Source organism: Syngnathus floridae, chromosome 13, assembly GCF_059516105.1.
Source record: "Syngnathus floridae isolate MCC-2025c chromosome 13, RoL_Sflo_1.0, whole genome shotgun sequence".
NCBI lineage: Eukaryota > Metazoa > Chordata > Actinopteri > Syngnathiformes > Syngnathidae > Syngnathus > Syngnathus floridae.
Window position 1 is genome coordinate 3,148,829 of NC_142425.1, and position 13,518 is coordinate 3,162,346.

The following is a 13,518-nucleotide window of genomic DNA, read 5'->3' on the forward strand; positions in this document are numbered from 1 at the left end:
AATACAGACGTCTGAAAATACTCAAAAGTATTCCTGCAGACAAAAAACACGTCTACAGAATGTTTAACAAATTTAGACGCCGAGTATATACGTCATCATCAAGCACCCCGAAGGTCTTCATACATGCATGTGCTCGGGGTGTGCGGTGGCAATTTTGAAGTGTCCCCTCATGGCGAATTCATTCTCACAGGAGCTCGAAGACCTCCTTAACCCACTCCCCAAGTTTGCTGACCCCGAGGATGACCATGACGAGGCCACCAAAGCCCGGGTTAGCGACACCTTCGCCGGGGACGACGACGACGAGGCTGCAACGGATGCCGAGCCCAGCGTCGGCGTCCTGCGGCGAAGAAACGCCATCATGCCAGCCGAGAGCGACGGGAGATACCTGGGCAAGGCCGTCAGCAGACAGCAGCTCTTCCTCATGGATATGGAGCAGGATCAAGATGATGACCTAAGTATTTGCAGTAAGTATTTTGTATCATTCTGGGCGACTCCAACATTGAGAATGCATCGACGTTTAATTGTCAAACCAACAGTTGATGTTGGTTATTTTGAAAAGGGATCAAATCGGCTTACTGATAATCATTCTTGTTTCTAACTCTCCATTTGCACTTAATTTCAAAATGAAGATGAGGAGGATGGCAGTGTGGAAGACCTAGAGCAAGATGATGACAATGAGGAGGCTGATGAGGACGAAGTGGAGGCCGATGACGAAGTGGAGGCCGATGAGGACGAAGTGCAGCCGGATGCAAACATGTCACTTGCCGCCGGCGTGGACCTCCACAAGCTCAGGAGCAAAATAAACAAGCCCAGCGCGAGCGAGGACGACAGCGGCGACGAGACGGAGGACGACCAAGAAGAGGAGCGCGCCATCTCCACCTTTTCCGAAGCCAAGGTGGACGAGGAGGTGGAGAAGAGCCGGGCGGTGCGGAACCAGCTGGCAGTGTGGGAGCGGCTCCTGGAGGCCCGCATCAAGATGCAGAAAGTGCTGGCCAGCGCCAACCGGCTGCCTGGGCCGCTTGTCCTCCCGCTCTTCTGCGCCAGGGGCGGCGCCGGGCTGGTGGGCGCTGTCAAGAATGCGCGCAAGGCCTTGAAGGCTCTTCAGAGGTCCTTGCTGGAGCTTCATGATCAGCTCATGCAGCAGAGCTCTGAGCAAGTCCTCTTAGCCTTTGGCGAGGAAGAAGATGACAACAAAGGTAACTCACGGGGCACGAGTAAAACTAAAGCAATGTATCCTATCTAAAATCTCGAACATCCAGTCGAGCTGTCCCAATGAAATCCATTTGTGATTGACCCTGATGACGAATAATTGAATAATGACGTGGAATTGTACAGGAAACCAACAGATCACGTGGCAGCTGAGTGATGGCTTGCTGAGTGGCTAACATCGGGTTTTGGGGTTTCTAATCTCGGTCAGGAGCGGCAACGGCGTATTACAGAAAACCTCAATGACCTTTGATTTTAAGTCAAAAGTTAAGATAGGATGAGTGGAGATAAGATTTTTTTCCAGTTTGGTATTACACAATGCAAATCCTAATTCAGTTTAGGAATCTTTGGAACTCCTATCTCATCTTGAGTTAGGAAGTAAGCGATCTAAACATCTATGATCGGCTTTCATGTCTGTTACCTAGCAACTGATGCTACATTCTGTCTCTGTAGCGCTCAGTCTTGACATGGCTGACTGAGAAATTTTGGCTAAATCTGCGACTTCGCTTTTAAAGTCGCCCTTAGCAAAACAACGAAGTTCATTGTTAACTTGCAAAATTACAGGGAGGGCTCCATGTCGCCGCGTCGGCCTTTCTAAGGGTGTATTCAGACCAGAAAAGTCCTTTAGACCGCTTGTTTGTTCCGGACCAATAGCGGACTTAATTTTTTTCGTTTGGTTCGGTTCCTATTCAGCTGTGGCGGGCCGTGCATTTCACACCTAGGCCTTCAGTAGTGCTCCGTCTGAATCAATCCAACCCTCAATAACTATTTTGGGGCTATAAAACTTCTACTGCAGGCACAGCTGCGACACATATAAAACCAGCATAAAGAAATAACTTGATAAAATTGCCATATTACCGTATTTTGTTTATGTCCAACATGGGGGGTGGGCGATTAATAGAGAACACTTTTTGTCCGATCGCCAAGGGGCACTGAAATGCGCGATATGTATATTTTCCTTATGTAGTATGCAATACCTGCATCTCATTGGTGTTCTTAACACTAGAACAGCAGCTGTTTTGATCTACCTCTAACAGCGGGGTGCGTCAATTGACGCTCCATCGATGCGACACGTTACCGTCGCACATCACATGTTGCGCACATCATGTTATCGCGATTGTCTTGTTCGAGCGTACGCCCCGATAACGTAATTGTGTGAGGATATTGGAGCGGAGTGACGAGTGTAATTGTATCATAGTTTATGGAGAAAACCAATTTAAATGGGACATTCGACGTGCTGTCAAATCAGTTATATTTAAACTTGCGCAATGACGTCGGCATGCGGTCGCGGAGGAAAACGTAAGTTTTGGGGGGAATTTTTAGCAGCATGGGCGATAATTAGAGGGATCAATGTTTTTTATTTATGTCATCACTATCACACACTGGGCAATTACCGTATTTTTCAGACTAAAAGTTGCTCTGGAATATAGGTCGCATTAGCCATAAAATGCACAATAACGTGAAAAAAAATATATATATAAGTCGCTCCGGAGCACAAGTCGCATTTTGGGGGAAATTTATTCGACAAAATCCAACACCTATAACAGACATGAACGAGCAACAACAGGCTAAACAGTCCGACAGTTTTATGTGTTCGTCTCGCCGTACTACGTCGTGCTACTAGTACAGCAGGCAGGTTCTGCTCGACATCGGCGAAAGCGAGTTTTGCGGCGTTATGAACTTTGAAGCGGAGACATTAAAGGAGCTCGGACTGCTCCGTCCTGAAACGTCGCCGGACTCGCCTGCTACTCCTCCCCTGGATAAAAAGCGTCGGAAGCGGTGTGCGAGGAGGCAGAAGAGGGGCAAGCCAGGCCGGCGGCCAACCCAGCTCGCCCGGCCGTGCCTTCCATTCTTCTGGCGAATGTTCGATCGCTGGACGGATTACATTCGCCTGCTGAGATCTACGAACCGGACAGTGCCTAACTGCTGTGTGCTCGTGTTCATTGAAACTTGGTTGACTGTCAACATTCCGGACTCTGCTGTGCATCTGGAGCGGCGAGCGCGCTATCGGGCTGACCGGGCCGACCGGGCCATTGTAAGAGGGGGAAAATCGCGAGGAGGAGGAATATGCATCCACATCCGTGACGAATGGTGCCGGGACTCTGTAGTTGTATGCAAGCACTGCTCACCACTGGCGGAGTTTTTGATCATTAAGTGCCGTCCTTTTTACCTGCCAAGGGAATTTACTGCGATTCTGCTAGTCACGGTATACATCCCGCCTTCCAACATCGAAGACGACAGGATCGCAGCTCTTAGTGGACTGTACCAGGATGTCAGTGAACAACAGACGGCGCACCCTGACGGTTTCACCATCTTCGCTGGGGATATTAATCATGCTAACCTGAAGTCTGCTTTTCTGAGGCTTCACCAGCATCTTAATTTTCCAACACATGGTGACAGCTTTCTGGACCTGGTCTACTTTACACATAAAGGAGCTTTCAAAGCCGCCCCCCTCCACCATCTTGGACTTTCTGACCATATCACTGTTATGCTTTTGCCTGCAGACAGACAAATGGTGAAAGCGGTGAAAGCGGGTTAGAGTGTGGCCTGAGGGTGCCTCTGATGCACTTCGAGACTGCTTTGGCACGACTGACTGGGACATGTCTAAGCAGGCGGCCGCTTGCAACAATCGGACAGACATAGAGGAGTATAGTGACTCTGTTTCCTCTTACATCGCGAAGTGCATTGATGATGTGACCTACACAAAATTCATCGTCACTCGGGCTAACTGGAAGCCATGGCTGACAGGGGCTGTCCTCAGGCTGCTGAGGGCCAGGGACAAAGCCTTCAGAGCGGGGGATGAGGCTGGCTTGAGAACAGCGAGGGCCGACCTGTCCCGGGGCATCAAGGAAGCGAAAAGGGCATTCTCTTGCAAGATTACTTGCACTTCAAGGACAGCAGGGTCGCACGGAGCCTATGGCAGGGCATTCAGACCATCACGGACTACAAGCCCACGCCGCAGAGCTGTGAGGGTGACGTCCGTCTGCTCAACGATCTGAACCGCTTCTTTGCTCGCTTCGACGCTCAGAACAGCACTTGCCCGCTGAAGACCCCTCCCCCTCCACACGAGCAGCCCCTGTGGCTCTCTGCCGATAGCGTGAGGAGGGCGCTTGCCGCTGTCAACAAGGCAGAGGGCCCTGACAACATCCCAGGTCGAGCACTGAAGAACTGCGCTGGGGACCGTCTTCACGGTCATCTTTAACATTTCCCTGCAGCAGACCATCGTCCCTTCGTGTTTCAAGGCTGCCACCATCGTACCTTTGCCGAAGAAACCTGCTCCGTCCTGCTTCAATGACTACCGCCCTGTGGCACTGACGCCCATCATCATGAAGTGCTTTGAGCGGCTTGTCATGGAGCACATCAGATCCATTTTCCCCCCCACCATAGACCCCCTTCCAGGCTGCGTGCTCAGTCCGCTGCTCTTCACCCTGCTAACGCATGACTGCACTGCAACCTACGGTAGCAATCGCGTGCTGAAATATGCCGACGACACGACTCTGGTGGGTCTCATCACCGAGGGCGACGAGACTCAGTACAGGTCGGAGGTCGACCTTCTGGCCACGTGGTGCAGGGAAACAACCTGCTGAACGTCAACAAGACCAAGGAGGTTTTTGTTGACTTCCGGAAGGGTCACACCCAACACCTGCCGCTGACCATCGACGGTGCTGTGGTGGAGAGAGTGAGCAGCACCAGATTCCTGGGATCAGTGAGGACCTCTCCTGGTCCACCAACACCGCATCACTGGCAAAGAAAGCTCAGCGCCGCCTGTACTTCCTGCGGAAACTCAGGCGAGCAAGTGCTCCTCCGGCGGTCATGACGACATTCTACCGTGGCACCATTGAGAGCGTCCTCTCCAGTTGTATCGCTGTTTGGGGTGGTAGCTGCACTGAATACAACATGAAGGCCCTGCAGCGCATAGTGAACATGGCTGGTCAGATTATTGGTGCTTCACTCCCCTTCCTGAAGGACATTTACACCTCCCATCTCACCTGCAAGGCAACCACGATTGTGAGTGATGTGAGTCACCCCGCTCACTCTTTGTTTGATCTTCTGCCCTCTGGGAAGAGGTACAGGAGCCTGCGCTCCGGCACCACCAGACTCTCCAACAGCTTCATACTCCAGGCTGTTAGGATCCTGAACTCTCTCCCCCTTTCTGCGTAGCGTCCTGTACATTTGCGCTATATTCTGACTGTCTGCTGTATACACACTTGCTCCATTTTTGCTCCTCTTATTTGTTACTTGTTTATTATTTATTCATCACTTATTTATTCATTGTTTGTGCCTTCTTGTTTTTATTTTTGTGTTGTTTACTTGTTTGGGATAGTGGGAACGTAATTTCGATCTTTTTGTGTGTCTTGGCATGTGAAGAAATTGACAATAAAGCAGACTTTGACTTTTGTATGCTAACGTGACATAAACACAAATGAAGAGCTGAGAACGGGCCTGACGTAACATTCAGAGTTATTCAAATAACTATTGCATAAATAACACGCTTATAAAACCATCTGTGTCACTCCAATTCATTAAATCCATCGATCGTCCTTTATGTCAACATAAGTGCGCGCCGCTGAGGGCGGTTGCACTTCAATATATTCCACAGGCCCATATAACGATATATGAATTATATATCAAATAACTAATATATAAGCAATAATGTTATCAAACCATCTGTGTCACTCCAAATCATTAAATCCATCGATCGTCCTTTATGTCAACAATGCCGGCCGGGTGTGCGCAGCTGACGGCGCTTCCACTTCAAAATATTTCACAGGCCCATATAACAATGTATAAATTATATATCAAATAAGTATTATATAAACAATAATATTATCAAACCATCTGTGTCACTCCAAATCATTAAATCCATCGATCAAATTCCTCGTCCTTTGTCAACAACGCCGCGCATGCGCCCTGACGTCAGCATCGTTGTTATTCCACAGATCTAGAATATAACTATATTGTAGCGTTAACAAAGTACAGGGAAAGACGTGGATTTGGTAAACGGCTCATTATTTAACAAAACAAACTTCCAGGCGTGTGGCGGCGTGGACTTCCATCCCCGGAGGTGGCACTTCCGTTCAACAGAAGCAGTGGCCACGGGGATGATCACCGCCACACACACACACACACAAATGTGTACTGTGATTTGTAATGTCTATTTTCTTCAAAAGTTTTGGAAAGCTCCGTTGCTTGTAAGTGTCCTGCAGTGCTTTGATGCCTTGGTTAGGCATGTCAAATTTACAAATCCAGTGTGGCTCCAAACACCATGTCGATCAGTGCCAAATAACAAGCACTCCCAGCAACACAATTTGCAGCATTCCTCGGAGCCTGTGAGCCAGCGTAAATAGTGGACTGAAAGTGGCGGACAAATCCTTTTCCAGATGACAGGCTTGTGAGCTTCGAGGTTGCTCGACCTTGCTTAACAATGTCCAGCCTTTATTGAATCGTTCGTCTTGAAAATGGCTTTGATAGTAAATCTGCAACCAAATCCATTTCTTTTCCTCTTTCAGCCATGGTGGGTTGTCAAAACAGCGATTAAATCAACACGCAGGCCGCTACGGATGCAGTTTGGTTTATCTGGCTAGTACACTCTGAGTATCCAATCAAAGCGTGTGAATACGCTGACGTGTCCGTACGCCTGTTAGAAGGCCTTGGTGTCGAAATCTGATTGGTTGAAGCGACAGTCTGATCCACATTTATTTTATGCTACAGAGCCTGCAGAATTGATTGTGAAGGCCTCCAGGCAGATTTCTTTGACCTTGGCAACAAATAGTGGCTGAAATATGATTGGTTAAATGCTTAAATATGAACTTACACGTCTGGAAGCAGCGCAACCAGGGGGCTCGCAATGAAAAAAAGCGGACAGACCATTTGGAATTATTAAATACGTATTAAATCAATTTTGAATACATTCTGTCCATGAATACATATTAAATTAATATCAACCATCCATCTTCGTCCGCTTATCCGGGGTCGGGTCGCGGGGGCAGCAGCTTTAGGAGGGACTCCCAGACTTCCCTCTCCCCAGCCACTTCATCCAGCTCATCCCGGGGGATCCCAAGGCGTTCCCAGGCCAGCTGAGAGACATAGTCTCTCCAGCGCGTCCTGAGTTTAAATTTAAATTTATTAATTTTTTTTTTTTTTAAATAATTTTTAATTAATTAAATTTTTAATTAAATTAAATTAATCATGGATGTTAGAGTGGTGCTCACTAACTTATTTTTGCAAGAACCACACGGGAGACAGTATGCCCTTTTTAAGCACTTGCAAGTGGAGAGTCATTCGTCGCTGTGCGTACAGCGATGATCGAATGAGGTCTGACTCAGGCCTCTTGCAAGAGCATTTTTATTGAGAGAAACAGGGTGGGGGTGAGAGTGGGGGTGAGAGTGGAGGTGAGAGTGGACAGGATGGGGTTGAAGCCCCTGGCCTCTGGTCAAAGCAAAGCAGGGTTTTTTTTACGACGTTGTGTAAACAGAACAACTTTGATTGCCTCCTCTGCAGCTGGTCAATCAGTTCAAAAGATCTTAGCACTTTATTCTACTACTTTTGTTAAGACAGGACAAGCTAGGTTATTTATTACAGGTTACATTACAACATAATCTATCAACCCTAACAATGGACAAAATATAATTAACATTAGTCTGTGATTCAGATATTTATAGGCCAGCAGAGAAGGCATTGCAGGCCCTGATGGCCCACCACTGCTATTCAGACTGTACATTTTGCAAGTGAAGTAAACACACCCACGCTTGTGACGATCTGTGCTCCCATTGGACAGCAGTGACCAGAGCACAGACCCGGAAATGCAGGAAAAACATGCGAGTCCTACATGCTGTATTCCTGCTCTGCATATTTGTGCTGTTGGTTCGGATCTACGCTGTTTGTATTCACACCTGAAGCGGACTGCACCAGTTTGTTTAGATATGAACTGAGACCACTTTAAAAAGTGGGTCTCGGTCCGTTTTGTTAATCCACACTAGGATTATAACGTGACGGGGCAAGCGATACCGACTAATTAATGTTCGATCATCAAACCTTAAAATGTCGCTGGGGTCCATCACAGTTTGTAGTCGCTACCGGTCCCGAGCTAGTGGACAGAAATAATACCTGGACCTCACCCGAATATTACACGTTGCCATTGTGTAGAATTGCTCAATGCAGTTACTGGAAGGATTTCAAAATGTTTGGTAGGCCCGACCCATATCGGAAGCGCTTGGAAGAGAATGAGAAAGATAAAGAAGATCGCAAGGAGGTTCTGTCTGGAAAGCTTGATGTGCTTTTTTCGATTCATAAGACACGCACATCTGTTCTCACATTATTTACCATCGCTGGGCTTTCTGAAATGTCTCTCTCTCGCTCTATCTCTGTGTGTCTCTGTGTCTCTCTGTATGTGCCTGTGTGTGTGTCTGTGTCTCTTTTTGTGTCTCTGTGTGTGTGTCTTTAAAGAGAGGAGTGCGTCCAAGCGCAAACTGGACATGTCCAACTACCCTGAGATGGCTTCCAAGCGTTTTGCTGCTTTCCGGCCATATCGTGACGCCACGCTGCAGAAGTGGCACGACAAAACCCGCCTGAGCTCAGGCAAGGGTGGCAACATCAACTTCGGAGCGTTTGAGCGCAACGTTGTGAGCCAAGTGGACCAGATTCTGATGGACAAGGAGCGGCTGGTGCGACGCACGCAGACGCGGCGCTCCGAGTACCGCATCCTCGGAACCGGCCCGGAGCAGGAGCTCGCCAGCGCCAACCCTTCGGATGAAGAGGGCCATCGGGATCGTTTAAGTGGGTTTTTGTTGAGCCATCCTTGTCTTCATGATACGCCATTCATACAGATCCCCCCTCACACACTCATATACATTGTTGAGAATTTTTTTTTTTATATGGGGGGGAGCGGGCAACGTTAGCCTCGGTGACTCGCGAGCATTCACATCTCAAGGCGAAATTAGTTAAGCTGTGAGTACGGAAATTGGCTTGCCTCTGTAAACCTAATTCACTGGCAGCAGTGATGCGACATCCGCCTTATTTTCAGCAGCATTTTGGTGCTACTTTCGTTACATCATTTCCACTTGTTAACTTACACAGAGAACTAAGTTTTTTAACACCGCCACAATGTGAATTTGCGATTAGGTTTTCATCACTTGTGGACGAGTTATTTAGTTAGCTAGATGTAGGGCCTACTCAGCAAAAGTTTTCGCCAGCATGGCTAAGGTTTTGGAGAAAAAAGACGAGGATCATGCCAGGGAAATAGACAAGTCGAACGGGATCAAGAACTGCTTCAGATGGGCATGGCTCGAGAGCAGCGTCATCTTACAACTCGAAACACGGTCCGTAACCACGTGCCTGACGGAGCATATCCGTAAAGTAAATGTCCTGGGGAAGGTTTTGTGTATTCTCTGTCAAGATATGATCAGCTATGGAAGTTGCGGCGCTAGGAACATTAAGGAGCACATCGAAACAAAAAGATACAAAGGCACGTGTTTTTTTTTTTTTACAAGGATGTGAGTTTAGAAAGTAACATATTACATGTAAGCTAATGTTAGGCTATTGTCATGATATCGTTAAAGAATAAATCTTCAATGATATATATCTTCAATGATGTATATATATATATATACGTATGTATATACACATATATATATATATACACATATAGATATACATATCTATATACACATATATACATATAGACTTACATATATATATATATATATATATAATATATATATGTGTGCGTGCGTATATCTCTCATCGGCCCCCCAGACTCCCGGCTACTTTTCACTTGTTTCACATTTGCCATTCTCATCCCTGTGTTATGTTCAAGTGAGAATTGATGTATTTAGCCAAGTCTTTCATGATTTTGAGTTACAAACACACTAAACCCTGATTGGTTGTTTTTGGATAACTTTGTGTCACTTTGAAACAACATGTCAACTATGGATGATAATGTGTTGCGGGTTGTTACTCCACAGCGCCTACCGGAGGAAACTCACACGATGTCGACGAGGACATCTTTGACGACGACGACTTTTATCACCAGCTGCTGCGTGAGCTCATCGAGCGCAAGACGGGCGGCTCCGACGCCAACCCGCAGGTGGCAGCGGGGCGCCAGTGGCTGCAGATCCAGAAGTTGCGCAGCAAGATCAAAAAGGTGGTGGACAACAAGGCCAGCAAAGGACGTAAGGTCAGGTTTGTCGTGCATACCAAGCTGCTCAACTTCATGGCGCCCGTCCTGTACGGACAGGACACCCTGGCGCACAACGCCCGCACCGAACTCTACCAGGGGCTCTTTGGACTCCGCCCACCCGTGTTGTCACCGGCCATCTGTGACATCAACACCCAGTGACATGATTGCCAAATGAGCGCCTCGATTTGTTAGTGCAGTGCTTGACCTTTAACCTCTTGACACATTTATGCTGTGGACTGCAAAGGGTCACTATCGTGTGCTGTACAATGCCATCCATTGAGTACCAATCTCTGTTCCATACCCTCTCCTATGTTATGAACAACTGTTATATTGTACAAATTTGCTGGTGTCGCAGTGGAACATCCTTTGCCACAATTTGTCAAAATTCCCATCTAAACTTCAGTGCTATCTAATGTCTAAGTTTCTATAGTGTGTGAGTAAAGACAATCTTAGGGAACAAAGAGCACAGGTATAAAACCGCCCCCAACTGTATACCTGCTGGCTGAGACGCCTGCTCTCAATATCTGCTGGCATATATACTACTATATATGTAGTATATAGTGCAATTCTGAGAATAGTACTTCAGTGTATTAATATAGATGACCACACAATATAGATCTCGTTTTTGAGGTGAAGGGCTAAACTCTCGCGCGCGCGCTCTCGCGCTCTGTAGCACACGGGCACAAAAGTATTTAGTCGGCGACCAATTGAGCAAGTTCTCCCACTTACAAGATGCGAAATGCTTGTAATTTTCATCATAGGAATAAATTGGATGGTTAAATGATTTACAAAAGTAGCTGAAAAATAAATCCAGTCTAAATAATAAATTTACAGTTTTCCATTTCCAATTTCGCGAACCAGCTGCAATACCGCTACGGACCACTATTGGGGCCAAAAGTAGTTGACCAGCGGTGCGTCGTCACCCGGAAGTAGCTGAACATCATTGAGCTCGTCACCACGCTTGACTTCAATGACGCGCAAGTCTTGAATGCTTGCCTGCCTGCTGTCAATCCCCGTAACGACGTTTTGCATTTGTGATCATTAATATTTGGAGAAGTAAAAATGAGTACGATGTTCGCGGACACCATCCTGATCGTCTTTATTTCCGTGGGCACGGCGCTGCTAGCCGAAGGTGAGCCAACCACGCTAGTAGCAACAAATGCAGAAAAGGTTATTCGCAAAAAATACTACGCCTTTAAATTTATTGAAAACGGTACTGCAAGTCTGCAACACAACACAATTGATGTCGTCTAAGTGGAGAGGTGAGGATTGTTTTTCCTGTCAGAAACTAGTTGAAGTGTTGCGGCAACCAACGGGGTTTAGCATTCAGTGCAAACTGCTAATCCCGGGAATCTGAATAAAAAACATTCAACACACAGACCTTCGAGTAATCGACTCATCAGAAATGCCTGACTCGTTCCATCTACAAGACGCTTTTGAACAATGCAAAGTGCTAAGACGCCGCGTTGTGATCGGACAGGAATCACGTGGGTGCTGGTCTACCGCACGGACAAGTACAAGCGGCTCAAGGCGGAGGTGGAAAAACAAAGCAAGCAACGTACGCTCTACAGGCAAAGACCGTGTCGCGTTGTGCTTTTTTTTTTTTTTTGGACGGCACAGCGACGAGAATCATCGCTGTGTTTTTCCCTTAGTGGAGAAGAAAAAGGAAACCATCACAGAGTCGGCGGGACGTCAGCAGAAGAAGAAGATTGGTAAGATTATTGGGGGGGTTGCTTTTATTTTAACGGCAGTCTTATGTGGATGAAGAGGTGGAGGTCATGCGTTGATGTTTTGCAGAAAGACAAGAGGAGAAGCTCAAGAACAACAACAGAGACTTGTCCATGGTCAGACTTGTTTCACGATTGGCCCAACGCAAGCGCGTTTGCCACCTTGACATTTTGCCGTCTGTTTGCAGGTGCGCATGAAATCCATGTTTGCTGTAGGCTTCTGCTTCACCGCTTTGATGGGCATGTTCAACTCCATGTAAGCGTCCGCAGCCGTTGACACTCTCCACATATGCGCAAAGGAAAAGACGCAAGGCGAACAGCCGCTCTTCGTTTGTTTTGCGGCAGTTTTGATGGGCGCGTGGTGGCCAAGCTGCCCTTCGTGCCACTGTCGTACATCCAGGGCCTGTCGCATCGCAACCTGCTGGGCGAGGACTACACTGACTGCTCCTTCATCTTCCTCTACATCCTCTGCACCATGTCCATTCGCCAGGTAATGCTATCACATGAGGCTCACACCACCTTCCGCAGACAGCCCGCTAAAAATTGCGCTGCTGTTTGGAGTGGAAGAATTAAAGGAAATGAGCAAACTAGTCACGTACCATTCTTGTCGAGGGAGGTTGCAGCTCTGTGAAAGTGCGTGCGATTTTTGTCAGATTAGTCCTGTTTTACCACTGTGGTAAATTTTAATGTTCAGAGCACACTTTTGTTGTGTATTATACCCCCCCATTTCATATTCGTTAACTGCAATAATATTGAGTGGGATCTGACGCTGTGCTTGTGTTCTCTTGCTCAGAACATCCAGAAGATGTTAGGCCTGGCTCCCTCCAGGGCAGCCACCAAGCAGGCGGGGGGCTTCCTGGGGCCCCCACCCCAAGCTGCCAAGTTCTCCTAAAGGTCACCACAGGAAAAAGACTAAGCGCTGGAAATGATGAGGCTTTTCATCTGCCATTTGAAGTCACAAATACCCTTTGTTAGCTGTCAATAAAGTTTTCCAGCTACTGTTGTCATTGTTGGAGCCTGCCTTACTGTGTGGTGTTTGCATGTTCTCCCCGTGCAGGCATGGGTTTCCTCCAGGTTCTCCGATGTCCTCCTACATTCCAAAACCGTGCACAGTAGGCCGACAGACCGCCCAAATTGTCCGTGTTTTGATTGTGACTGTGAATAGTTCTTGGTCGAGACGTGCCCTGCGATTGCCTGGCGACCAGTTAAGCGTGAAGATAAAGCAGTTTCGCCCAAATTGTCCGTGTTTTGATTGTGACTGTGAATAGTTCTTGGTCTAGACGTGCCCTGCGATTGCCTGGCGACCAGTTAAGCGTAAAGATAAAGCAGTTTGGCTCCTTCCATCACTAGATTTGAAGTCAAAATGGGCTCATTAAAAGGAACGATGTCTATTTTCATTGTCTTTAT

The 13,518-nt window shown here is 47.3% G+C and overlaps 2 protein-coding genes across 3 annotated transcripts; both read left to right on the forward strand.

Moving 5' to 3' along the window:
• The first annotated feature begins 80 nt into the window (after window positions 1-80).
• On the forward strand, window positions 81-11,211 carry aatf (apoptosis antagonizing transcription factor). The gene is made up of 4 exons (XM_088394867.1): window positions 81-464; window positions 630-1,196; window positions 8,653-8,982; window positions 10,170-11,211. The coding sequence occupies exons 1-4, from the start codon at window positions 128-130 to the stop codon at window positions 10,541-10,543; spliced, it is 1,608 nt and encodes a 535-aa protein (XP_088250993.1). The 5' UTR covers window positions 81-127; the 3' UTR covers window positions 10,544-11,211.
• Window positions 11,212-11,297: 86 nt separating this feature from the next.
• tmco1 (transmembrane and coiled-coil domains 1) lies at window positions 11,298-13,118 on the forward strand. 2 transcript variants are annotated; one of them, XM_088394886.1, is made up of 7 exons: window positions 11,298-11,516; window positions 11,865-11,942; window positions 12,037-12,096; window positions 12,182-12,228; window positions 12,300-12,367; window positions 12,457-12,601; window positions 12,905-13,118. In XM_088394886.1, exons 1-7 carry the CDS (start codon window positions 11,447-11,449, stop codon window positions 13,001-13,003), a joined length of 567 nt encoding a protein of 188 aa, XP_088251012.1. In that variant the 5' UTR covers window positions 11,298-11,446; the 3' UTR covers window positions 13,004-13,118. The 2 variants fall into 2 exon arrangements, with proteins under 2 accessions (XP_088251012.1, XP_088251013.1); XM_088394887.1 differs by lacking the exon at window positions 11,865-11,942.
• The last annotated feature ends 400 nt before the right edge of the window (window positions 13,119-13,518 follow it).

What these genes read in the sequence shown, in the direction of transcription:
- tmco1 (XM_088394886.1), top strand. Translation starts at nt 11,447, where the DNA reads ATGAGTACGATGTTCGCGGACACCATCCTGATCGTCTTTATTTCCGTG. An exon ending in GGAAAAACAAAGCAAGCAAC is followed by an intron (nt 11,943 to 12,036) that starts GTACGCTCTACA and finishes TTTTTCCCTTAG; the next exon opens with TGGAGAAGAAAAAGGAAACC. An exon ending in GCACCATGTCCATTCGCCAG is followed by an intron (nt 12,602 to 12,904) that starts GTAATGCTATCA and finishes TCTCTTGCTCAG; the next exon opens with AACATCCAGAAGATGTTAGG.
- aatf (XM_088394867.1), top strand. Translation starts at nt 128, where the DNA reads ATGTGCTCGGGGTGTGCGGTGGCAATTTTGAAGTGTCCCCTCATGGCG. An exon ending in TGATGACCTAAGTATTTGCA is followed by an intron (nt 465 to 629) that starts GTAAGTATTTTG and finishes TTCAAAATGAAG; the next exon opens with ATGAGGAGGATGGCAGTGTG. An exon ending in GGGCCATCGGGATCGTTTAA is followed by an intron (nt 8,983 to 10,169) that starts GTGGGTTTTTGT and finishes GTTACTCCACAG; the next exon opens with CGCCTACCGGAGGAAACTCA.